A 25,918-nucleotide genomic window follows, 5' to 3' on the forward strand; every position below is an offset into this window, starting at 1 on the left:
TGGCATGGGGACACCTCCGGGCAGGCAGCGCGGAGACACTGGCGACACAGGCAGCGCACGTGTGGCACTGCGGGCAGACGGCACGGCCACACAGCAGCGCGCAGGGTCACCCTGGGGCGGGGGGGGGACAGGAGAACACCGCGAGCGAGGGGAGCGCAGGCGGACGGAGCGGGGACACGGCGGGGATGCGGGGCGGGGACACGCGTGGGGCAGGCGGGGGTGGCCGCGGGGTGCGGGGGGGCTCGGGGTGCGGTGCCGGCTGCCATTGGCTGCGGCGGGCTGATGTCACGGGCGGCTGTCACTTAAAAAGCTCCGCGGCGCCTAACGGGCTGGGACACCGGCTGGGATACGGGCCGGGACACAGCGGGGACACAGCTGGGACACAGCCGGGACGGGACGGGACGGGACGGGACGGGAGCGGAGCGGAGCGGTGCCGTGCCGTGCCGTGCCGTGCCGTGCCAGGTGCCCCAGAGGAGCGGCCCCGCACCTGTCCCGCACCTGTCCCCTATGCTCGGCTCCCGGGCTGCCGAGCTCTGAGCACAGCCGAGCTCCCCCCGCGCCGCCCCGGGGCTGTCGCCGGGCCATGGCCGAGGCGGGGACAACGGAGCTGCCCGGCGGCAACGCCAGCGCCAACCAGAGCGCCGCCGACCCCGCGGTGTCGTGGGACGTGTGGACGGTGGGCATGGGCATCCTGATGTCGCTGATCGTGCTGGCCATCGTCTTCGGCAACGTGCTGGTGATCACGGCCATCGCCCGCTTCCAGCGCCTGCAGACCGTCACCAACTACTTCATCACCTCGCTGGCCTGCGCCGACCTGGTCATGGGGCTGGCCGTGGTGCCCTTCGGCGCCTGCCACATCATCATGGAGATGTGGAAGTTCGGGAACTTCTGGTGCGAGTTCTGGACGTCTGTGGACGTGCTGTGCGTGACGGCCAGCATCGAGACCCTGTGCGTCATCGCCGTGGACCGGTACTTCGCCATCACCTCCCCGTTCAAGTACCAGAGCCTGCTGACCAAGGGCAAGGCGCGCCTGGTCATCCTGGTGGTGTGGGTGGTGTCGGGCCTGACCTCCTTCCTGCCCATCCAGATGCACTGGTACCGGGCAGACCACGAGGATGCCATCAGGTGCTATGAGGACGAGATGTGCTGCGACTTCTTCACCAACCAGGCCTACGCCATCGCCTCCTCCATCATCTCCTTCTACCTGCCCCTGGTCGTCATGGTCTTCGTGTACGCCAGGGTCTTCCAGGTGGCCAAGAAGCAGCTGCAAAAGATAGACAGGAGCGAGGGGAGGTTTCACACGCAGAACAAGGAGCAGGAGCAGAGAGGGGGAGCCGGGCACCGCCGCTCTTCCAAGTTCTTCTTGAAGGAGCACAAGGCCCTCAAAACGCTGGGCATCATCATGGGCACCTTCACGCTGTGCTGGCTGCCCTTCTTCATCGTCAACATCGTGCACGTCATCCAGGACAACATCATTCCCAAGTACGTGTACATCCTCCTGAACTGGCTGGGCTACATCAACTCTGGCTTCAACCCCCTGATCTACTGCCGCAGCCCCGACTTCAGGTACGCCTTCCAGGAGCTGCTGTGCCTGCGCCGCTCCGCCCTCAAGATGTACGCCAACGGCTACTCCAACAGCAACGGCAGGAGCGACTACAACGAGGAGGACAACGGCTACCCCCTGGCCGCGGATAAAACCTGCGACTTGCTCTGCGAGGAGGGCTCCTTCCCTCGCCCCGAGGACTTTTTGCAAGGCAAAGGTACTGTGCCCCGCGGGGAGGGTGCTGGGGGCTGTGGCGCGGCACGAGGGGGTGGCACGGAGGAGCTTTTCCGAGGAGAATCCACCTCCTTTAATAGCGATTGTTTTTTAGAGAGCGCCTAAAACCTAACAGCTGCGAGAAACAAACCCCAAAGTCAAACTCTGCAAAAGCGGGGCTGGCCCCTGGCAGGGCGGAGGGGCTGCTGGCGGCCCCCCTGGTTCGGGGCACGACCTGGGGGATCCCTGAGCGGACTGGGGGATGCGAGGCTGTGCAGAATGCTCGTCCCCGAAGGGATTTTCCGGCCGTGGCCGGGGCTGAACTGGCCTGGGACTGAACTACCTCATGACCTTGCTGGGAGCGGGGCTGGGCCCCCCCTGCACCGCTGGGACCGCTCCCGGTGCCCTTCTCACAACCCCACCGGTGGCTGTGGGAGCGGTCCGGGCCGGGAGGGCACCAGGGGCTGGGGTGAAGGGATTTTCCAGCTCGGGGCATTTTGCGGAGATTGCAAAAACCCTGAATTTGATCTGCGCCAAAGCGGCGGGGAAGGGATGCGGGGAGCGGGGCTGAGCGCGGCTCGGGGCTGCCGGCGCTGGGACAGTTTGATCACCGCCCAGAAAAACCGCGAGTGCTCCGCGGGGTTTCGTTTCTCCAAGTGCTACAGGACTTTCTGCAGAAAGGAAAAATAATGATGATAATAATAATAGAAACAAACGGAGCGTTCGCCTAGAATGTGAGCCTGTGACTGTGGGACTCGGGAATGTGGCACTGGGAAGTCGGGTGACACGCGGCTGCAATCACAGCCCGGCGCTCTGTGTCCAACCAAAAGCTCCTAAAGCGCCCGGTTTGTTTAACTGCAGGGCTCAGATGACAGCGAGCCCGGGGAGGTGGCAGGGGAGGAGGTTTTGGATTTTCCTGGCGCCTCGGAAGCGCCGCTCCGGCCGCGGGACGGCTGCAGGTCGCTTGGGTTGGGTGAGGAGGGGGTTTTACCCCGTGTGCCGGGCTCTGCCAGGTGTCCCCGGGCACGACAGGACAGGACAGGAGGGGACAGTCCCTGGCTGGAGGGGAGTAGCGATTTGGGCTGGGGGCTCACCCCGGTGTGACCCGCGGCCGAGGGGGGTGTGCAAGTGCCGCGTTCTTTTCAGGAATACTCGGGAAAGGTGCAGGAAAAGCTGCTCCCGGGACTTCTCGGCGGTGTCCCGGGGGATGCTCGGGCCTGCCGAGCCCCCGCATTTCCACCCGTCCCCCCCGCACCAAGAGGGTGTTGGTGGCCCCGTCGGGTCATTTTGGGGGTGTGGCGGTCTCTGGGTGCTCGGGGGAATTGGGTGGGTGGCTGAGCTCCGATGCAGGAGGAGGCAGAGGGGCTTTGGGACAGCGCCGTGCCCCGTCCCGGAGGAGCCCAGCTGGGATGGGGCTGGAGGGGGCTTTCTGGTCACCGACACCCCACGGCAGCCCCCGGGTGGCCTTGGCTGCTCTCAGGGCTCACCCCGAGCGCTGGTGCCGGCAGGGCTGGAGGGGAACACCCCGGGATGGGCAGGGAGCACGGAGGGTGGCATTGCTGCTGCGGGGTGTGGGGACAAACTGCTGGAGCCCTCACACCCCTCCGAGTAAAGCCCAGGGCTCTGGGAACTCCTGCTGCTGTGGTTTTTTCTTTCCCAAAGCGGCCCTGGTCCTGCTCGAGAAGGAGGAGCAGCTCTAAGAGCCCTTCTCCTCCTCTGACCCTGTGACCGACACGGCTCCTCTGGGCACCTGTGCAGCTCAGCCCCGCGGCAGGGGCAGGGAACACGGCCGGGACCCTTCCCTCACCTCTGTCCGCCCCTTCCCTCACCTCTGTCCGCCCCTTCCCTCACCTCTGTCCGCCCCTTCCCTCACCTCTGTCCCCTGTGCTCTCTGTCTGCCCTGGCAGGGGTGCCAGCAGTGCCCCGGGTGCGCGGGGGTGCGCGGCAAGGGAAGGGTGAGGTGACACGGTGACACTTTGTGGCTTGAGAGGCCGCGGGGCAGCCCCTGAGATAAACATTTACCGGGGACAGCGGGGTGGGAGCGGGGCTGGCGCTGTTCGTGTTGCACAAGGACTGAGAGGTGAGAGGCTGGGGAGGGGTGGGGAGTTGGTGTAGGAACACACTGGGTGCAGGTGCACAGTCTTTGTAGGAACACGGTGTAGGTACACACTTGGTGTAGGAACACTCTCAGTGTAGGTGCACACTCGATGTAGGACCACTCTCAGTGTAGGAACACATTCGGTGTAGGTGCACACTCAGTGTAGGAACACACTCGGTGTAGGTGCACACTGTAGGAACACAGTGTAGGCACACACTTGGTGTAGGAACACACTTGGTGCAGGTGCACACTGTAGATGCACACTCAGTATAGGAACACACTCTGTGCAGGTGTGCACTCAGTGCAGGTGCACACTCGATGTAGGTGCACAGTTGGTGTAGGAATACACTCAGTGTAGGTGCACACTCGGTGTAGGTGCACACTCGGTGTAGGTGCACACTCGGTGTAGATGCACACTCAGTGTAGGAACACGCTCAGTGCAGGAACACACTCGGTGTAGGTGCACACTTGGTGTAAGACTACACTCATTGCAGGTGAACACTCGGTGTAGGAACTCACCCGGCGCTGCAGATGCAGTTGAGCTCAGTGCAGGCTGGGATTATTAAGCAGCACTCAGGGGAAATGAGAATTTACTTCTCGATTGCAGAGATCGATCTCTCCAGTGTTTCCCATCCCCTGCATTTCCCCTCTTGCCTGTCACTGCTGCTCTGCAATGCCCTGCAGGGCACTGTGGGTTTGGGGGCACAGAGGGACGAGGTGTCCTGCAGTGATGGGGGTCAGGCCAGCCCCCAAATTCTCACCAGGACCCTCTGGCACAGAGAATTCCCATGTCCACATCGCTGTCGTGGTTTGTATTTTCACTGTGATTAATTATTTGCATTTCGGTGGTGCTTGTGGAGCGGGGATTTGTTGTCCAAATAATTGTTCTCTTTTTTTTTTTTTGGCTTCCTCTTCTTGCTTCAAATACTGTGGCTGTGGGTAGCCAAAGCTGAGAGATGAGCAAGTGATTATTTGCAGAACCACTCCAGCATCCAGAGCACATGGATGTGGAAGGGACAGGGAATTTTGGGCTGTTTGCCCTGGACAAATGACCTCAGTACTGCATTGTTCAGGAAACCTCAAGCTTGCAGTGGAGTCTGGGTGTTGAAGAACTGATTTCTTTCCTCTAAGGCAACATTAGTGGAATATAAACTGTGCAGCTCTGGGGGCAGCTGAAATCAAAAGAGAGAAACATTGGAGGGAAAAATTTTATGGCACCGCCAAAGCCAAACCTTTCCATGATTGGAAAGAAAAAAGCTTTGTCCTGTAAAAATATTTTAAAATAAAAAGTTTTATAGACACATTAAAGAATGGAGCATTGAAGTCAGGAGTCGGTGTTTAAATTTTATTTGAGGATTTTACAAAGCTGGCAGAGCTGGCTCAGGTTAAACGCATCTGTTAAAACACACGGTGGTGACTTCATTTGAGGGAAATCAATGACAAATATTAAATTCCTCCTGCAAACAGAGCAGGCTAAAGCAGATGCTGTGCTGCTGGCCAGTGCCACAGAGGTGGGGACACAGATGTGACACAACCCCCAGGTGCTGGTGTGCAGCCAGCTGGGGCTTGGCTCCACATTCACTGCTTTTATCCCCTTTGGATAAAACCAAACAGATTGGTTTTGTTTTTAAACTCCTGGTAGAGCGAGCCTCACAAATACAGCTCGGGTGTTGTTACGAAATACTCACTGTGCCTCCTGCCCGGGGCTGGGGCAGCTGCACTTTCCACAGCAGGGCAGTCTTTGCTTCATCTCCAGCACAGAGAGCCGCTGGGTTACACCAATCCTCTGCCTCCTGGGAGAATTCCTGGGGAACTTTGGCTGTCTGGGCAGCCAGGGCTGGAAACGCTGCTCGCTGTGGCACTGGGGAGATGTGGAAGGGAACAGAGGGTGAAGGGTCTGGGTGCAGACCTGGAAATGTGGCTCTGAGTGCCCTTTTTAGGACTGGCTGTTGCCAAAGTGCCTCACATCCCGAATTGTTCAGCAATTCCTGCCTCAGCCTCACCCCACCCTGGGGTTCAGCTGAGGGTGAGGGCCCAGCACAGCAGAGAGGGAGGGCAGAGATTTCAGCCCCTAAAATGCCCCCAAATGTTTGAAAATGGGCCAGGGATGAGGAGTGTGGAAAGGAGAGCCCTCACAGGGAGAGGATGTGTGAGCAGCTCTGCCCCCTTGCAGCTGCTGGCCTTTGCAGAGCTCATTTCTGGGGTTATTCACTATCAGGGCTGTGTTTGTGCCACCCCAGGAGGCACTGCCAGCAGCCTCCACTTCACCTCCCAGCATCTCTTGTCCTTCTGGGGTGGAATCACTGACCCTTTTAGGCTGGAAAAGCCCTTGAAGGTCGAGTCCAATGTTAACCCAGCATTCCCATTGATCCATTGATGCCTGCAGCAAGTCAGCATTCCCCTCCAATTTAGTGTCATCTATGAACTTAGTGAGGATGTCCTCAATCCCCTCATCCAGATCATTGATACCGAGATTAAATGAGAACTGGCCCCAAAACTGAGCCCCTGGGGACACCACTGGTGACCAGCTGGATTTATTCCATTCCCCACTCTCCGGGCTTTGAACCCAGTCAGGTTTATCCCAGTGAAGAATTAACCCATCCGAGTGAAAGGAATTCAGTTTCTCCAGGAGGATGCTGTGGGAAACGGTGTCAAAGCTTGATTAAAGTCCAGGCAGGCATTTCCCAGAGCCTTATTCTGATCTATGGAGTGCTCATCCTATCCCAGGAGATCAGGTCCCTCTTTTCCAGCTCAGGGAGAACAACTGGTCTGGCTATTAAAGACAGAGACCAAGTACCTCAGCCTCTCCCTCATCCTTCGTGTTTCCCCAGTAAAGGACGGAGATTCTCCTTAGCCCTCCTTTTCTTGCTGATGTGTTTATAGGAGCATTTTTAATTGTCTTTCCTGGCAGCAGCCAAGTTAAATTCTAGTTGGGCTCTAACTTTTCTCCCTGTATCTCCCAGCAACCTTGCTGTCCAGAGTTTCCTGCCCCTTTTCCAAAGGTCTTAGGCTCTCCTTTCTTTCCCTGAATTCCAGACAAAACTCCCTGTCCCGCCAGCCTTGTTTTCTCCCCTGCTGGCTCATCCAGCACACGGGCACAGGCTGCTCCTGCACCTTTAATTCCCTCTCCTGCTGCCAGCAGTCTCAAACCCCACGGACTGAGGCCAGGGCTCTGTCCCTCCCTTTGCCAGCCCTCTGCCTCCCGGTGTTTATTTTCCCTGGGTGATGAATGCATTTCCCGAGGAGATGGGCTGGTGAGCACGTTCATTCTGGCAGGAGGGAGCCTGGCCTGCCCTGCCTGCTCCCTTCTCTGCTCTCCGTCAAAGTGCCACCCTAAAAGCTGAGGGGAGCTGAGGTTTGCTCACCAGGCAGTGCCTGGAGGTGTCCCCGGGCTGCGGGCACGGAAGGGGGGCTTGGGGAAGGTGCTGCTGCTCCTGTCACAGTGTTCCCCCCGTGCTCCCCTCCCCAGCTGCCTGTGCTGAGGGTCCAGCCCCTTGGCTGACCCCAGTTTTTGGGGTCTGCAATGGGAGCAGGAGCCGGAGTGGTTCTGCAGGTTCACGGGAGCAGTGAAAAGCTCTCCTGGCCCGGCTGTTCCCAGCAGTGCCACTCCAGGCTCCCTGGGATGGGTGTTCTGCAAGATGGGGGTTCCTTTCACGGCTGTTTTCACACTTTGCTGGGTTTCTCTGCTCCGCCTTGGCATCTCCTCCCTGTGCAAAAATCTCTTCCAGTGTGCTTTGTTCTCCCTGAGACTCCAACCCAGCAGCCCCAGCACTTCTCCCCCTTGTTACACTTTTATTGGAGCTCTTCTGGAAGCCAACACCAGCACTGATCTCTCTTGCTGGGGGGCAGAGAGAGCATTTTGCAAGGAGCACACAGCCCCGGGCTGTGAGGATGCTGCCACTTGGCTACACCCTCCCGTCAACACATTTCTGTGGGGCGCCAGCTGCCCCTACAGCAACCTGGAGGTGCTATTTGGCTTTTTTTTGGTCGTATTCCATAGCAGGGACAGGAATATTCCAGCAGCACCGGCTCCTGGGAGATGCTGTTCCTACAACAACCTCTCCCTGTCGTACCCTGGTGTTTGCCTGGCACAAACAAAGCCCAGCCAGCTCTGTTGGGGTTTTAAGGGACACAGCCTGGCTCTAGACAGAGCTGGAGACTGGAGTTTCCACAGCTTGGAAGGAGATTTTTCCCTCCCGGAGTGTTGCAAGAGCAGGACGCTCCCCCCATCCCCCTGGACCTGGCAGTTGGAATCGCTGTGTGGAAAGGTGCTGAATCAAGCACAGTATTTAAGGGAGGCACTGAGATTTTTTTTTTTTTTTTAACTTTCTCCATCACGGGGGAAAAAAAAAAAAAAAAAAGTGGATTTGCTGCTTCTCCCTGCGTGCAACTTCAGTTTGCTCGTTTTCCCTCTGGCAGGAGCATCGAGCTGAATTTCTGTGCAATATTGGCAGTGCCAGGGAGAGTGGATTGGGAAATATTCGCTTGTTTCCTGTCCTGGGTAAGGTCATTTTTGCACAAGTGCATATTAGATATAAATGTGTGTATATATCCATTATATATATATATATATATATATATATAAAATGTGTGTGCATATATCCATTATCTATATACAGCAGTACACAGAGCCGTGCACAAACAAGGAAATGCAAAGGGTTTGCTGTGCCAGATAAGTTCAGAGATGAAGATCTGTATGTTCAAAACTCAGAGTATTTATTGCAGGTCCTACTGACCGACGTGGTTAAATAAAGAGGATTTACGGTATTTATGTTGTAGTCAAGTGTTCTTGCTTAAAGCCATTTCTCCGCGTTTTCCCACTGAATCCTTGAGGGCTCATTAAAGAAAACCAGCACTTCAGGGAGCAGGGAGGAAACATAACGTGGACCAAAATTTCCTTTATTTACCCAGCGCTTTGAGCCCTGGCAGTGGGCAGGGGGTTGCGGGTGCTCAGCACTCTGCTTCTCCCCTCTCCCATCAGGAGCTGCAGACAGGGGTTTAAAAACCCACCTGCTTCCCTGTTTGGATTGCCAACAGAGGATGTGTCCTGTGCTCCCCTGGCAGCAGCTGGCAGGGTTTAATCCTCTGTTGTGGTCAGCAGTGCCAGCATCCCCTGGGGCTGGCAGGGAGCTGTGGCTTCCCCAGCTGGGAATTTGGGGGGTTGGGGTTTGGGCTGGGGTTTGGAGGTGACATTGTTCTACACTACAATGACACAGGCTTCCACTTCAGAAGGTTGAAAATGACTCCTTTATTTTTGGGATGTGTCTCTTTTTTTACACTATTTAACCCAGACCAATTCGATTGGTGAAACAAAGACAAACTTTCTTTAATTACATTGGTCAGACCAGAGGGACATTAAGAAGTCCCTCTTACAGAAAAGAATAAAAACAAAGTTACGGCTACAAAAACATGTCTCTTGTTCACAGAAAATTCCCCGGAAAAAAAAATAAAATTCAAAAAACCCAAAACATCTCAAGTAGAAAACCAGGAGGGCAAGGAGGTGAGCTGTCCTGCAGGAACGGGGTGGCAGCAGCACAGGGTGGGACACTCCTGTCTGCCCCAGGTTGTTTTATCTCGGAAAAGCTCCTGGAGGTATTTCTGTGGAGAAAATAAGAAACTCTCCTGGCCTGGCCTGTGTTTCCTGGAGTCCCTCTTATTTCAGGTGGGGGTGAGGAAAGGAAGGTGCCAGCCCAGCACGTGGCAGTGACAAACAATCTTTCAGATTGTTATAAATACAAATTATAAAGTTGGCCTTTCGCAAATATTAAAATAGATGCTATCATGTCAAAATTACTTTACTTTTATTTCTATTAATAGCAAAACCTTGAACATAGTAGTAGTAGCTGACATAATTATGCACAAACAATTTAGTCACGATAACCTCTAATAAATACGTAATATAAAATCCTTACTATTAATATGTTATTTATCAGCAGCTGCTATTTGAAAAAAAATACAGAATAAAGCCTAAACTAAAAGTGATAATAGAACTAGAGTCACAGAGCAGGCCTGCTGTGTCCTTTGTGCCACTTAAGCCCACGATGGAGCCTTGGCAGCAGAGGACACTGTGCCTGGCACATTTTGAGGCTTCTCCTTTCCAGAAACAACAGCAGGGAATTGTTGTGTGGCTCGGAGAGGGAGACATTGCACCAGGCACTTCCAAAACGCACCAGACGCCCAAATTACAACAATTTGTGCTTTCAAGGGATGGAGAGCCAAGGCCGTGGCTGGCTGCAGGAAGGAAAAATCAGTCAGACCTTCGGCGTCTGTGGGGGAGCAGCAGCTGCCACCCACCTTCCCCTATTCCTGTGCAAACAGGACATCCCTACAGGGAATATTTCAGCTGGGAAGGTGGTTGGTCGGAAGGGGTGCTCAGAGCCAGCCCTTATTTTTCCCCTGAGGATTCCAGCAGCCCCTCCTGGCCCTGATCCTCCAGGAATGCCAAAGGAAAAGCCTCAGGGAGCCCCAGAGGGCTCACAGACACAATTCCACAGGCACAATTCCACAGGCGAGGGGATCTCCAGCCCTAAAACCAGACCCCTCAGCGGCTCAGGGAGCTTCAGGCTCTGCAGCCTCAGCCCAGGCCTGAGAAATGCACAAACAGCAAATGGCCTCTGGGGAGGCCCTGCCAAGTCCTTTTTCCCTCGTGTAAATATTTTTCCCTCTTAAGTGTATGCGAGTGTGAAAAACCTCTCCTTAATCTTCTTTTTTTTTTATTATTATTATTTTTTTCTCCCTGGCTGAAGGAAATGCTTGTTCGTCCCTGGGTGGGAACAGCTTCATCTTGATATCTTGCAGCTGAAGCAAGAACCGCGCTGCTGAAAAATATTTCTTATCACCCCCAAAGCCACGCTGGGATCAGATTAGATGGTGCCTGTCAGGGCACGACCTCCTTGGTGGCTGTTGGATGGAGGTCCCGTGGCACAGCAGACTGTGGGGTAGCCTTGAAGGACACTTCAGAAGCAGTGCGAAATATCCCTGGGATTCCGGGACTCCAGAGCCTGGAAGTCCCACCCTGTTGTGTTGGACACGTGAGTGGAAACGTGTGGGTTTTGGGGTTTTTTTCTGAGAAAAAATGGAGACCTAGATAAGTTTCTTGCTGCCTGCCGTTAAAATCAAATGTCTCAGTGGGAGCTGTGTGCTTTTTCCGATTGCTGGCAGGGAGAGGAAGTGTCTCTGCACGCAGCAGAGCTGGTGGCAGCCCCAGAATCTCTGAGGGGAACTGGGGTGGTCCACTGGGGAATCTGTCCCGAGGTTTCCTCCCTCTCCACTCCCCTCAGCTGCCTGGGAAGGGCTGGGATCAGGCTGTCACCCCTCTGCTCCAGCCCTCTGCCAGCTCAGCTCTGTCTCATGAGAATCGGCAGCTGTTGCTGCTGGTGGTTTTTTTGGAAAGGAAAAGTGTCAGCAGCGTGGCCGAGAGAGAACGATGCTGAGATAATCCTGTGTCAGCCTGGCCTGCTGCTGAGGCCTCAGCAGAACCCAAATCCTGCTCTGGGGCTCTGAGGGGCCCGTGACCTCCTCTAGAGAGACAAACCAGGGGTTCAGAGATGCACCAGCAGCTTTACAGACCAAAAATCCCTTTGGCACGGCAAAGGGGAGCTGCAGAGGGCAGGGAAAGGGAAAGCACAGCCGCAGAGAGAAGGTTTGTGACTCACAACAAGGCTCATCCCTCATGAGCTGCACAGCTCACTCAGAGCTGACCCTGTCCCTCCAGGGCTCCCTGCTGCACAGAAAGCCCCTTCCTAAAAGGGGATCCTCGGGATTCCTATTTATAGCGGGGAAAGTGCTCCAGGAGCGCCAGCCAGCCCTGCATGAACATCCCTGGGAGCAGGGGGTGGATGGACAGGCTGTTCCCCTGCGGCCCCAGCCCCTCCTGCTGACATTTGCCAGGCTGGAGGGGACAGTGGCATCTCTCTGGTGCCACGGGTGGTGACAGAGGAGGTGACACAGGAGCCTGGCAGGGCCAGGAGGAGGCAGGGACAGGGACAGGCTGCTCCAGCCCCTTCCTTTGTGGTGGGATGTGAGGGGAGCGTGCTGTTCCCAAAAGGAAAGGTCACTGTGCAGAGCTGGGGGTGAGGAGCCTCCAGGGAAGAGCCAGCAGGGCTGGGACTGAGATTTCAGGGGGTGTTGGCCAGGAGAGACAGAAATTGTGGCCAGGAGAGACAGAATTAATTGAAGATGGAGGGGGGGAAAGGATTGTTGGTTTGAAGGGACGCACGGGGCTCTGCAGCAGTGCAGGATGAACAATTCCTACCCAGGAATGTCCCCCTGGAGCTCAGAGGGACCCAGGAAGGGGTGCTGGCATTGCAGGTTTGGTCTCAGGCTGGGCTGGCTCCAACCCTCTGGTTTCCAAAGCTGTGCCAAAGGCTGCAGGGTGGGATTTCAATCTGTCACAGTTGCGTGGCCCAGCTTTGGGAATTTTCCTTTCTGTGTGATTTACAGATCAATGAACTCAGAGTGGATTCAGGGATGTTTTCTGTCACTGCCCAAGAATTCCCTTTAGCGCTCAAAACTTGGGAAAGGAAAGACAATGGTAAAACTGGAGAACTCTTTTAGGACAGGTTTGGACGATTGCAGATGTCTGAGGAGGCTCCCATCAGCTCTGCCATGAAAGTCATAAACTCAGCACAGACTGGTGATGGAAAGAGAAGGAATCTATGGAGAACTGTTAAATGGAAAGATGGAGGCGACCAAATAAGAGAGGCAAAGTAAAATACAGCCCAAGGAGAGTGTAAAAAGATGGAGGAACAATGAAAGATGAGAAATCAGTCCTAGGGGGGAAAATGACTCAAGCACCAGCAGGAAACTCAAGAGGCTGGATCCCCCAGAAAGGGACAGAGGAGGAAGGAATGGATTGAAGAAGAGGTAGCAGGGCTGGGAAATGCAGTGAGAGCAGGATCTGTGTGTCACTGCAGGATCTGTGTGTCAGTGCAGGGTCTGTGTGTCACTGCAGGGTCTGTGTCACTGCAGGATCTCTGTGTCACTGCAGGATCTCTATTTTTGTCCAGGATCTGTGTGACGCTGCAGGATTTGGATTTCAATGCAAGATCTGTGTGTCAGCACAGGATCTTTGTGTGTCAGTGCAGGATCTCTGTTTCTGTCCAGGATCTGTGTGACACTGCAGGATCTGCATTTCAGTGCAGGGTCTGTGTGTCACTGCAGGATCTGTGTGTCAGTGCAGAGACTCTGTTTCTGTCCAGGATCTCTGTTTCTGTCCAGGATCTGTGTGCCAGTGCAGGCAGCCTGGCTGGTGCCTCTGCCTTCCCACGTTGGCCATTCCCCCTATCTGCCCCCGGAGGTTTTTGGGGATGATGATGGTTGCCTCTGGAATGAGCAGCGCCTTTGCTCCCTTCGGGGAGCTGCCGTGCTGCCTGCCGAGGCAGGGCTGGGAGGGCGTGGGGCAGGCGTTCCTGTCATTCTGCAGCCGGGGATGCCTTTGGGGTGAGTGTGTGACAGGTATGGAGACAAACCGGGACAGCCGCGCTGTGCCCTGCCCGCCCCGGTGACCGGGAGGTGGGAATGGGGAGCCACAGAGCCACCGAGGTTGGGAAAGACCTCTCTGAGAATCCAGCTCAGCCTTTGACCGCTTTGCCAGCCTGAAGAGTTGAGGGAGAAATGGGATTTTCCCAGCTGAAGGGCTGTGGGAAGGGAGCTGAGGTTGTTTATCCTGGAGAAAAGGAGACTCAGGTGTGACCTTGTCACTCTCCACAACTCGCTGAAGGGTGGCTGTGCTCAGGTGGGGTCGGTCTCTTTCTCCAGGCAGCACTGACAGAACGAGAGGACACAGCCTCAGGCTGCTCCAAGGGAAATTGAGGTTGACTATTAGGGAAAAGTATTTTACAGAAGGGCTGATAAAATACTGGAATGGCCTGCCCAGGGAGGTGGTGGAGTCACCATCCCTGGAGGTGTTTATATAAAGACTGGATGTGGCACTCAGTGCCACGTTTTAGTTGAGGTTTTGGGGCTGGGTTGCACTTGATGATCTTGGAGGTCTCTTCCAACCCAGTGATTCTGTGAATTCTGTTGGGTACCTGGGATGCTGCTGGTTTTAAGCCATTTTACATTGTGGTTTTTTTTTTAATCTTGAGTAATCCTACCATAGAAGTGACTGCAGCCCCTGCAAGCTCGTTCCATTGACCCGCTGAATCCTCTTTCCCCAGCCACTGATGAGGCAGGTTGTGCTTGCAGAGAGTTTCTTCCTTCCCCCCTCCCCTCTGGTGTGATTCATCCGAGGGTGCCTCGTTTCTGGTTTCTCTCGAGGGTGCCTCGTTTCTCATTTCTCGGTCGAGTGGAGAAGAGAGAGGTGATTGCATCAATGCAAATGGGGCCCGAGGAGTCACAGGCTGATAACGGCAATTTCTGCACAACTGCTAATTATACTGATGCCTTGGGAAGGCTGACCTGGAACAGAGACTGGGCAGAGCTGAGAGAATAAAGCAGAGATTTATTGAAAGGCCTTAAAGGTTCACCTTGGGCAGGACAAGAGCCTGGCCAGGGCTACACCCAAGGTGGACCAAAAATGGTCCCAAAAATGGATGACTGGTCACCAGGTCTCACACTTTTATAAGTTTTGGTCCATTTGCATATTGGGGTTTAATTATCCAATCACAGCTTCAGGTTGTGAAGTCCCATCCTTCTTGTTTTCCCCCTTCAGCCACCCTTGTTTGTGCTTTTGGGGCTGAAAACTTGTAATGGTTATCCTTGGTCTCAAGCTGGAAAGTTATTTGGTTTTTTCTACCTACTCTGTGCAGAGCTGAGTGACACTGAATGTGAGTTCAGAACTGCACCCCTGGGCAGCACAGAACCTGAAATACATGAAAATTAAAACTTAAGTCATCAATACAAACAACCACACCAGGTCTGAGCTGGGGCTTTGCGTAAGGAAATTCCCTGTGGGTTTAGCCAGGAGTTCCACTGATTCCTTTTTGTTACAATTAATGAGAGAAACGTACTGATTTCTGAAGGGTTTCTCTGCTCTGGTGCAGACACAGGCATGGTTTATCCCGCTCAGAAGTTGCCTGGAAGTTTTCCAGGCTGTGTCGTTGCAGAAGGAAGGGGTGTCCACTTCTTCCTTGGATAAAAGAGTCTGGGACAATCCAGATGGAATCACCTCCCAAATCCATGTCTCCTGCCCAACCCCGATTCCCTCTACAGGAACCCTCACCCCATCCACGGCTCCTTCAAAGGATGCTGATGGCAATAACGAGCACTTTGTTGTTAGTAACAGAGACAATTTCGAGATGAGCTGCTGAGGGATTAAAGGGCTGCTGGACTGGTTTTGGAGGTGAGAATAATGGAGCTGAATAAATCCCACCCGCTCCTCCTTTCGTCTTCCTTACATGGAATTCGTCGAAGTTTGGCTTCCAGTAATTTATGGAAGGCTCAGTTATCGTTCCCACACCCCTCTGATGGATTTTTGTGTACAGAATCCACTCTCTCATTGCACAGAATCCACTCTCTCATTGCACAGCACAGGTCTTTATTGGCCACTTTATGTGATCCCGAGCCCTGCTCTGTCCTCCTGCCTTTGCAGTGACCCTGCAATCACAGGGCTGGGTGTGGAGGAGCCAGAGAATGTCACCCAGCTCTGTAAAAGACTGGGCTCCTTCAGATTTCAGTGCTGTCATAACTATGAAGCTGATTTAAAATAAAATGCACCTGAAAAATCTTCCATATCAGACCCTGAGGGCTGTAGATGAGCTCCTTGAACACAAGTCTTGGGATCACCCATTTCCAAATGAGCTTCCAGGTCACAGCTGGGCTTCTCAACCTTCCTGAACAGGAGGGAAATTACAGAAAATAAGCGACCAAAATGAAAACCTTGTGTGTCTTAGCATCCTGCCCCTGCCATTTCTGCACATTCCCGGACTTCTCCTTCTGCGGGGAGTGTCTGTCTGTTCCCAGCCCCATCTCTGGGAGCCAGGACAGGCTGGGTTTGCGGCTGTGCTGTGGAGCTGGGATTTGCCCTGGGCAGGGCGGACAAGGCCACCCCAACCTCCAGAAGGGCCGCAGCCACCGAGTGCAGCAGGTCACCGTGACTGAAACCATGAGATCACCAGCCAGCCGGGCTCCACCCCGCAGGGAAATCTTTTTATATCTCCCTGGCAGGTGCCAGCCATTTGCTCACTCCCTGCAGGACGGGCTGTGCCAGGGAGCAGGGCAGGAGAGCCCCACGGGCCGCGGTGCTGTCACCACCAGGAGCTGGGAAAACAGGCTGTGTGTGCCCAGGTGTGATGCCCGCCCCACCCATGGGTGCCTGGCCCTGCCTGGGTGCTGTCTGGGCTGCAGAGCCTCTGCGGGGCCGTGGTGTGTCTGCCCGTGATACCATCAGCACCCCGCTGATGGCTTTGAACCAGGGCTCGGGGTGAACCCAGCCGTGCCGGAGCCTTGTCCACACTGGCTCAGCCCTGGGAGTGCTCCCCAGGCCTTGGCACAGCTCCTGGGCTCCACCTTTGATGTGGGTGAGAAGGATCCGGGGGAAAAAAAAAAGTCGGGATTTACTCTCCTGGAGTAGCAGCTACTGCTGAGTGAGTGAGCGATTGCCCGAGGTGGTTTTGGGAATGAGATTGAAGCTCTGGAGCTGATCTGGAGACGGGCAGTGGGGATGTGTTGCACAAGAGGCCAGCTGGGGCTCTGTCCCTCCCCCTGCCCCAGGTAATCGTGCCTTTCTGATCTGGTTGTCACCGATTTAACGGGATGGAAGATCCATAAAACTCCTCGGGAGCAGCGTCCTCCAAAATCCAGCTATTTAACCACAAATGCAGGAATTGCCACTCACCCTCCTCCAGGCTGAAATAAATGTGTTTGTTACGGGGTTACTTCTGTGGGAAGTGAAAACAGGGTCAGTTTTAACCCGTGGAGTTCTGTGAGGAGGGAATGGGAAGGATGAGGAAGCGATGGATGGGCAGAGAATGGGCAGAGAATTTCTGAGGGGCAGAACACGCTGTTCAGCCTTCCAAAGGAGATTTTCTTCTTGTCCTCAGGTGGGAGACAGCAGCATGAGCAGATGGAGAGGGTATCCTCTGGTAGAAAGCAAACCCCTGGCTGAGCACTCATTTACCAGGCACTGTTGGACTCGCTAAAATAAAAACCCTTCTGCGTTTTCCCCTGACACCGAGGTATTTTGCATAAAACAATCAAAGTGACCACCCCAGCTCCGTTTACAAGTTTTCCAAGAAATCCTCGGAGCAGTTAGAGGAGATCAGAGTCCAGAACTGAATTCCAAAAGCGATGACGCCGAGTCTGGGGAAGGATTTTCGCTGCTGGAATCCAAGTGTCCACAAATGCTCCTTCCTTAAAACGTGTGATGTTTTTGGTGTGGATCCCCTCCAGGCACTCACAGGCACCTGCTGAGAATTCAAAATTCCATCCCAGATCTTCCTTTGTGAGAACCCCAAAGGCAGGTGGAGGATTCAAAATTCCATCCCAGATCTTTGTGAGGAGCCCAAAGACAGGCAGAGGAGACAATCCGTTGTTTTACAGGGAGATGGTTGTTCTGCTCATTGTTGACTTGTTTGGCTCGGGTTTAAGCCTGTGTTAGCTGGAATATCTGCAGAGGAAATTGGGTGTTAGCCAGGCTTAGGGACAAGTCTGCACTCTGCTGGCATCACACCAAGAAAAGGAAATTACAGCGCCACAAACCACGGGGAAAGCATTGCCTGCATTGCTTTAGATGGGATATTGGGATTAAATCCATCCCTGGCAGTGCCCAAGACCAGGTTGGACAGGGCTTGGAGCAATCTGGGATAGTGGAAGGTGTCCCTGCCGTGTCAGGGCTGGAACTGGATGATTTTAAGGTCCCTTCCAGCCCCAGTCATCCCATGATTCTATCCCTGTGTTGGGAGCAACATTCAATCTGTTCAATGATTATAAAACCCCACAGGACCCAAAGCAAACAGCGTCCTTCCACTTCCCCAAAATTGTCCAAAAGTAAAAACCCCTCAGAAAAGCTGGGACAAAGGAAGGAGAGGGAAATGGGATAACAGAGCTTTAAAAAGCCTGTTGCTTTGCAGCTGTTCCCACCCTGGCTGCTCTCCAGAGGTACTTGGATGATCCCCTGCCTGGAAAAACAGGAGTCCTTCAAACCCATCATTTGATGGGGACATTATTTCTCAGCAATGGAAACGAAAATCCAGGTTTGGGGTTTGGGAATGGAAGTGCCCCAGTGCAGGAGCTGGGGATCTTCACTCAGGTGGATTTGAGTGATATCCCAGAGCTGGGAGATCCTTCGGGTGGGGGATTTAGGACACAGAGGACCTGGATCTTCAGAGAAGTTTGATACCACAGCCAGCAAGTGGATACGTGGAGTTAATTTGGTGCCTGGCTCGTGGGGAAAGCTGGACACGTGCTAAGAACTAACTGGGAATTTGTGTCCTGGTTTGGCTTCGTGGCACTGGCTGCTGGATCAAAATCCCGGGCTTGGCACAGCAAACTGAAAGGGACGAGATGGAATTTTTCCTTTCCTAGATAAAAGCCATCACAAACCAGGCTAAATCTGGGGTTGGGACACTCTGGGTGGCTTTTTTATCCTATACCTCGGCTTCTTATCAGGCATTCACAGGTTTTCCTTTTCCCTCGAGCTGTGCAGGAGCACCTGGTGGCTCCTCTCTTGTTGCTTGCTGTGCCCCAGGGCTCCTCTCACGCCCCGCACTCGGAGCAGATGCTGTTTAAATGTTGCGGGAGGAGCTGTTGGCAAATGGGGGATGACAGGTTGCAGGAACAGGATAAAATAGCAGGAGTTTCCAAGGAGAGGCAGGAAAGGGAAGGGGGGACAGTCTGGAGATGAGCTGTGCCAGGCTTGACTGGGCTGTGGGACCCCCGTGGAGGTGCAGACTGTGCAGGGCAAGGCTGGCAGGTTTTCCTGGTTCCTGGAGGGCTGGAGCGGGAAATTCTGTCTCGCTCTGCCCTCATTCCACCCTGAATCCTTGGATTGCTTGGGGAGGAGCTGCTCAGCTGCCTTGCAGGGAGCTCCATTTCCATGGACATCCAGCTCCCACGGAGATTTCCACAGGGTTCAAATGGAGTGGAGCAAATCTAAGGTTTATGGAATCACAGAATCCCAAAACAGTCTGGGTTGGAAGTGATCTCAAAAATCATCCAGTGCCACCCCCAGCCACGGGCAGGGACATCCTCCAGTGTCCCAAGTTCTTCCAAGTCTCATCCAACTTGGCCTTGGACACTTCCAGGGATCCAGGGGCAGCCACAGCTTCTCTGAGCACCCTTTGCCAGGTTCTCACCTTCCTCCCAGGGAAGGATTTATTCCTAATATCCCATCTAACCCTGCTCTGTCAGTGTGAATCCATTCCCCCTTGTCCTGTCACTGCTGTTCCTGCTGATTTGCAAAACCACTTATTGCAAAGCACTCAGACAACCCACAGGGAATTGTTTTTCCTCATCATCCTCTCCTTGACCCCTTGGGAAATGTCCCGCGGGAGCCATGCAGTGACTCCGTGTGCAGCAATCCATTCCCATTGACTGGGAAGGGAATTTTGATTTTCTGATCAGCTCATCACCCTGAATGGAATGGCTGTCCTTGAGCCTGGGATTAATTAGGACTAATGACCAAAAACATCATCATCAGGCTTGCACCTCTCCTAGGACTGTCCTGAACCAAGAGAAGGGAATGTAAAGGAGCGAATTCCAGCTGGGGAGTTGTTAATGAGGCTTTGCATCCCTTGCTGTGTGGGATGTGGCTGATTCATCCTGCTGAATCCAGGATTCCCACAGGTGGAACAGGCCCCAGCCGGCACCAGAGGCTGCGAGGTTTTCCTCGGCCAACTTCTGTTTTGAACATTAAAGCTCTGCCTTGTGAACCTCGGGGAATTCAGCTCCCAGGGCAGAGGAAACGTTGGAAGGGGTCAGGCAGGCTGTGCCGTGTCCGTGTCACTGGGAGCAGCCAGCAGCATTCCAGGACGACATCTGATTTTGTGCTTTTACGGGGCAGATGTTTGGGAGAAGGGATGTGCTGTTTATTGGAGCTGCCATCTCCCAGCCCATAAATAAGGATTCTTGGGATGATGCCGCCGTTTGGGCAGCCCTGGACAAGCTGCAGACCCCGCTCCCCCTGCACCTCAGCTCTACAGGGGGATAAATCAGGGAGGGATAAACCCTCTCCTGGTGACACGGGGATAAATCCGGGATCGCTGACGTGGGCGCCGGGATGGGACTGCCAAGGGGAGTTTGATCCCTCGGTTTCAGATTTTGGTGTACTCCAAAAAGAGCTCGGGCTCAGCGTGGCTGGGACTGAGCAGCAAGGCAGGGTTTGCTCTGGGGGGGCAAGGCAGAGCAATTCCATGGATTTTGATGGAATTAAGCTGAAGGAAACAAGCTGTGCCTTCAGCACAGTTTGGGCCTCAAAGAGCTCCGGGTCACTGATGAAAGAAAGAATAAATCCTGTGCAAAGTGATTATTCCCATTCCAGGAGAGTCCCACAGGGATGAATCCCACCCTTAGCCTTGTGTTGGGATGATGATGATGATGATGATGGAGAGCAGGGCAGCAGTACCCTCATGCCTTGGTGGGCTCCAGGCAGATATCCATGGCGGGACTGGAGATCCCAGCTGCTCCCAGCCCCTGGAGGTGGTGCCCAGAGCTGGTCTGGAGGGGTGGGAATGCTGCTCTTGGCTGCACTTTTCTCCTCCAAGAGGACCCAAGAAGTTGTTGAAGGCAGCAATCGGGGTGTTAATCCTGTCTCACTTGTTCCTCTAGGTTTTCCCACCTTTTTTTTTAAAGGGTTGGAAGTGAAAGAATGTCGAAGAGGTGCTGGCCCCTGCCTGCTGTGGCTCCAGCCTGTGGGTTGAAGCAGTCTGTGGATGTTCCCTCTTGAATATTAATATTAATGATTATGGAGATGAAGTGGGTATTTCCTCTTGAAGCTGTAGGGTTTCCCAAACAACTCTAAAAAGACTTTGCAAAGGAGTGCCTGGAATCCTGGTGGCTGCTTTTAAGGGAAGCTGGAGAGCCCGGTGGTCACCTCAGGGTGTGCCAGCCTGGCCCCATGAGCACCACTGGACACGGGGTGATTTACACCCTTCTGCTGGTGGCACCTGGACAGCCCTGAATTGTTCATAAATGACTTTTTTAATGGCTCAGAGTGGCTTGGGATGCCCAGGGTGAGACACAGTCATGGGTGGCTTTCAAGGACCTGGAGGTGCCACCAAGCAGGACGTGGGGTCAGCAGCACCTGGGACCTGCTGGGAGTGACCTGGAGGTGCCTCCCTGTCCCCCTCAGCTGGGAGGTGCCCATGGAGGAGCAGTGAGAGGGAACAGGACGTTGTCCCGATTTTCCCCACCCGTTTTGGTCTCTATGACTCTGCTCATGGTGGGGTTTGCCAGGAGGGAAAGCAAACTGGGATTATTGCCACGGAAACCGGAGATTGGAGCTCATCCAGTGGGGCAGCAGGAAGAGGGGTTTGGACTTTTATCAGACTTTGCGGCTTGGGTTTGGAGCACCACACAGTCATTATTGTGAGACATATATATATATATATATATATAATAATCTTGTGGTGAGATATCCAGAAACATCGACTTCCTTCCTTTCCCTGGGAAAAACCTAATCCAGGATCTCAGCCCCTGGCCTGGGAGGGGTGGGGGTGATGAGCAGCACCCCTGTAATGAGCAAAGCTCTCTAATTACCACAGCAGCAATTAAGCCCCGGAGGTGAGGGATGCAGAGCTGGAGGCACAGCCTTGCCCAGCTCTGTGGCTGCATTTCCTGAACACAGAAATGGAATTATTTGGGGGTGTCCCCTTTCCCTTGCCACCTGAGCCCCACGGGTGGCTTTGCCCCGGGAGCTCCGGGAAGGGCTCAGCTTTCCCTGGAAGCTGACAAGCACCGTCTATAGGATTGCTGCAGAAGAGGCCTCGGGGCTCCCAGCTGATGAAAAAGGGCAGAGGAGCTTCACTCTGAGTCTCCAGATTTGTTCTGGAAAAAAACTCCAGCATGCTCAGCGTTCCTCAGTGCACAAAGTCCCGGATTTCACCGCCCGTCCTTCGTGTCTCATGGGGGGATTGTCCCCCCTGGATAAGCTGCTGCTCCCCGGTCCCACTGGGGAATGTTCCCTGTGGAAATTGCTGGGAGCTCAGAGCTGGGATTATTTCACACGGGGATTTTCTAAAGAGCTCCAAAATCTGCAAGATTCCCAGCTTTCCTTCAGGAATTGTAGGGACAGGACAAGGGGGAATGGCTTTGAATCGAGAGAGGTTGAGATGAGATGTTGGGAAGAAATTCTTCCCTGAGAGGGTGGGGAGGCCCTGAGAAGAAGGAAGGGAAGACGGGGAGCAAGGAAGGAGGAACAAACACACCTGGCAGGGCAGATGGAGTGCAAATAATCTCTTTGAAGAGATGCTGGCAAGGGAGGCTGGTGCAAATCATCCGTGTCACGTTGGAATTTCATCCTCGATCTGCACAAGAAAATACAACTGCAGTTTGGACACCCAGAATTCTTCTGAGAGAGGCATTGTGTTCCCAAAGAACAGATACGGGGTGGGTTTTTTTTTTTCCTCTCTGCAGATCCATTTTGGCTTCAAAGCTGTTTTCTTCTCCTACACGCACAGATGATAATCTTGTACATGTCCTTATTAAAAAAATATCGCTTCCAGAAAATAAAAACCCCGGCATATTCTGTACTTGTCCCTTTCTCTATCTCTGAATTAATTTCCCATTTTTTCATCTGGCTTGCCAGTCATTTGTTATCTCCACAATCACGGAAAGGGGTTTAATCTCTCTCTCCTGGCTTTGGCACCTGAATCCCAACCTCTAATGTGCTAAATTAATGCTGTTTTCCTTTCTCTTTCTTTCTTTTTTCCCCACAGAGATCCCTGGATGTCCAGGAATGGTGGAGAGCTGAATGATGCAGCCTCTGTTCCTCACCACCCTGAGCTCGTGAGGGCTCTGGAGAGATGGAGTGGGAGCACGGCCTCGCTTCCCCGGGCCGGGGGATGCTGTGGGAAGCGGCTGCCTTGGCAAAGGTCCTCACCCCAACCCATCACCCATCCTGCAGCACCTCCAGGAGAAGCTGGGGAAGGACAACCAAGGGACCAGGAGAGGCTCTGGGAGCCTCAGGGGACACCAGGAAAGAAGCTCCAGGAGCTGAAGGAGGGGATGTCCCAACAAAACGCGCTGAGGGTTGTTTGTTTTTCTTTTCCTCTTGTTAAATGCTTTCCAAAAGGGAGCAGCAGGCCCCACGTGTGGTGTGCAGCTGGTTTGGAAGAGGCACAGCCAGGTCATTGCCTCACAGCCAGGTCATCAGTCCTGGCCTGTCCCCGTGCTGGGTGGGGATCCAGGTGAAACAGGGACCTGTGCCAGACCAAGAGAGAGGAGCATGGAAGAATCCTTCCACTTATTCCGGGCTTGTTTCTCCTTCTGGTGTCTTCTCTGTCTACCTCTTCTTCTCCAGAGAGCACGGGGGGCCCTGACTGTCACAGAGGAGCAGAAGGATTGGCACAGGGCAGGAATGTGGCCTTTGTTCACACCTTGCTCCAAAAAACCCTCCAACTGTCCTGCCTGGACTTCATCCATGGGAAAGGTTGGGACCTGGCAATGCTTTTCCTTGATTTCAGCAGGACCAGCCACCCTTGGGAGCGAAGATTTCCCACCTGAGGCTCCAAACCTGACGGAACATCCATCCCTCTCCTGCAGCTGTGGGAAGGAGCACGCCGAGCTCCTGATTTTGGATTGTGGAAAACTCATGGAGAGGAGAAAGAGATGGAGGGACTTAGTGCCTCAGGCAGAAAACAGCAGGAAAAAACTGACTGAAAACCATCAAAAATGTGCACCTTGGCGTGGCAGGGGGTGGCCCAGCTGCAGCTCTGCGGTCACTGAGCCGCTCCCAGACCTGGGCAGGACCTTGCTGGTACTGAACTGTGGGAGCCCCATCTCAGACCTTCCCTCTCGGGCTTCCAGCTCCAAAAAAACCTTTCCCTCAAGTGCAATCCTATTTATTTATTTATTGTCTCGCTGCTTGATGTGAAGCTGCTAAAGGAGCCCCCTCCCCACCAACACCCAGGTGTGTGTGAGGGCCCTGAGCAGAGGGGCAGGACACCTGGTGAAGGTGGTGGGGGGATTGGGCTTGGTGGTCTTTAGGGTTCCTCCCGACCAAAACCATCCTGTAAGGTCTGAAAAAGGATCCAGAAGTGTCCAGGCGTGGTTGGATGGAGCTCTGAGCAGCCTGGGACAGTGGAAGGTGTCCCTGCCCGTGGCAGGGGGAGGAACTGGATGAGCTTTAAGGTCCTTCCATCCTAGGATTCTTCCATTCTGGGCACACGAGGGAAAAGCTGAGACCAGACCTGCTGTCCCTGGGGTGAGGATGCAATTTGGATGTTTCAGGGACTAAGAGCAGCTGGGCAGGGCTTTGCTGGGAAGGACAGAGGCTGCAGGAGCTCAGCAGTGCCCCTCTACCCTGATTTTCTCTGTGCAGGGCCACGTCTCTGTGAGAATTCCTCACCTGGGGGGCTCTCAGGTCTCCTGCTGCTCTCCCACAGCTTTCAGGAGACCCTGAAATCCTTTGGCACAGCTCCCAGCTGCCCTGGGAGAACCTGATTTCTCCTTTCCCTTGCCAAGTCCCTGTCCAAACCTGCTGAAGTTGATATTTCCCAACGAAATCCTGTTCCTCAGAGGATTCCTGGCTGGCTCCAGCCCCTTATTCCGTCCTGGAAACACTGTCCTTGGGATTGTCTGCACCTTAGGGCCGTGCATAGGGTTGTGGCAGTTCTCTTTGCCCCAAATCCCCGATGTGAAGAGCAGGGGCAGGGACAGGGAGGGATGAACTTGGCTGCCATCATTTGCCAGCCCAAAAGCAGAGCCCTGCCTGTTGCAGAGCTGTCCCAATCCCTCTGCCTGCGCCCCTCCAGGCTGGCTCCACCGATCCCATCCACTGCTGGATCTATTTTTAAGCTCCCTGACCCCCGGGGTGATGGTGCTGTCCCCTGGGGAGGTGGCTCCGTGCTCCACAGCAGGAGCTGCTGGGAGTTTTTCCCACCTGCCTTTTCTCCTGGAAGCCTCATTCCCTTTTCCCCTCGTGCTGCTCCTCGGGCACCTGCTGTTCGTGTTGTGCTGCCGGCTGAGCTGTGCTCCTCTTCCCTTTCCAAGAACCTGCCTGGCTCCCTGATTTCTGCCTCTCCCTGTCCTTGCCGAGGCTCAGCACAGGATGAGCCTGGTCGTTCCCGGGTCTGTCAGGGATCCAAAGCCATCCCTGGAGCAGCCCCTGGCAGTGCCCAGCAGCTGCTCCCTCGCTCAGCTGGGGTGCACGGAAGGGGCAAACAGAGCCAAAACGGAGCAGGGCTGGCACTGAGCACTCACATCCCAAAATATCAGGAAGAAATCCTTCCCTGTGAGGGTGGTGAGGCCCTGGAATGGATTTCGCAGAAAAGCAGTTGCTGCCCCATCCCTGGAAGTGTCCAAGGCCAAGTTGGACAGGGCTTGGAGCAGCCTGGGATGGTGGGAGGTGTCCCTGCCCATGGCTGGGGTGGGAATTAAGTGATCTTTATGAATTAAATGATCTTTAAGAATTAAATGATCTTTATGAATTAAATGATCTTTGATGTCCCTCCCAACCCATTCTGTGACCCCGTGGGGAGCAATCCCTGGTGGGGACAAGCGCACAGCCAAGGCCCAGCTCAGCAAAGCCCAGCCTGAGCTCCAGCAGTGGGGGTGCTCCAGCATTCCCTGTGGGGATGTGCGGGGAATGGGGAACTGGGAATGCCATCCCTGGGCTGGAGCTGCAGCTCTGCACGGCAGGAGAGCTGCAGGGAGCCGGGAGCACCGCGGGGAGCTCAGGGCTCTGTCCTTGTCACCGAACAAACCGTGCCGACAAATAAAGAATGGAAAAGCCCTGCTCTTCCCACTCTTCTTTTTTTTTTTTTTTGTCCCACAGGGAGGGGTTTCACCTGGCTGGAGGGAAGCCAGAAGTGCCTGGGCAGTTTGGGAAGGGCTGTGGCTGCCACAGGGAGGGGTTGGCTGCAGTCAGGATCACCGGGGGGATCCAAACCCGCCTCCCCAGGGGATCCTGGTGCTGCTGGTGATGGGGGGCAATAGTTCCACCTGGGAATGGGCTGGGCTGATGA

General features: G+C 54.3%; 1 protein-coding gene across 2 annotated transcripts; it reads left to right on the plus strand.

Annotated features, from left to right (window-relative positions):
* Positions 1–355: 355 nt before the first annotated feature.
* On the plus strand, positions 356–25,678 carry ADRB2 (adrenoceptor beta 2). 2 transcript variants are annotated; one of them, XM_066197196.1, is made up of 2 exons: positions 356–1,760; positions 22,670–25,678. In XM_066197196.1, exons 1-2 carry the CDS (start codon positions 584–586, stop codon positions 22,702–22,704), a joined length of 1,212 nt encoding a protein of 403 aa, XP_066053293.1. In that variant the 5' UTR covers positions 356–583; the 3' UTR covers positions 22,705–25,678. The 2 variants fall into 2 exon arrangements, with proteins under 2 accessions (XP_066053293.1, XP_066053294.1); XM_066197197.1 differs by lacking the exon at positions 22,670–25,678 and adding an exon at positions 8,274–8,798.
* The last annotated feature ends 240 nt before the right edge of the window (positions 25,679–25,918 follow it).

The sequence above is a fragment of the Chamaea fasciata genome, unplaced genomic scaffold, assembly GCF_029207755.1.
Source record: "Chamaea fasciata isolate MVZ Bird 193981 ecotype frontalis unplaced genomic scaffold, bChaFas1.0.hap1 SCAF_15, whole genome shotgun sequence".
NCBI lineage: Eukaryota > Metazoa > Chordata > Aves > Passeriformes > Sylviidae > Chamaea > Chamaea fasciata.

What these genes read in the sequence shown, in the direction of transcription:
- ADRB2 (XM_066197196.1), top strand. Translation starts at nt 584, where the DNA reads ATGGCCGAGGCGGGGACAACGGAGCTGCCCGGCGGCAACGCCAGCGCC. An exon ending in GGACTTTTTGCAAGGCAAAG is followed by an intron (nt 1,761 to 22,669) that starts GTACTGTGCCCC and finishes TTTTCCCCACAG; the next exon opens with AGATCCCTGGATGTCCAGGA.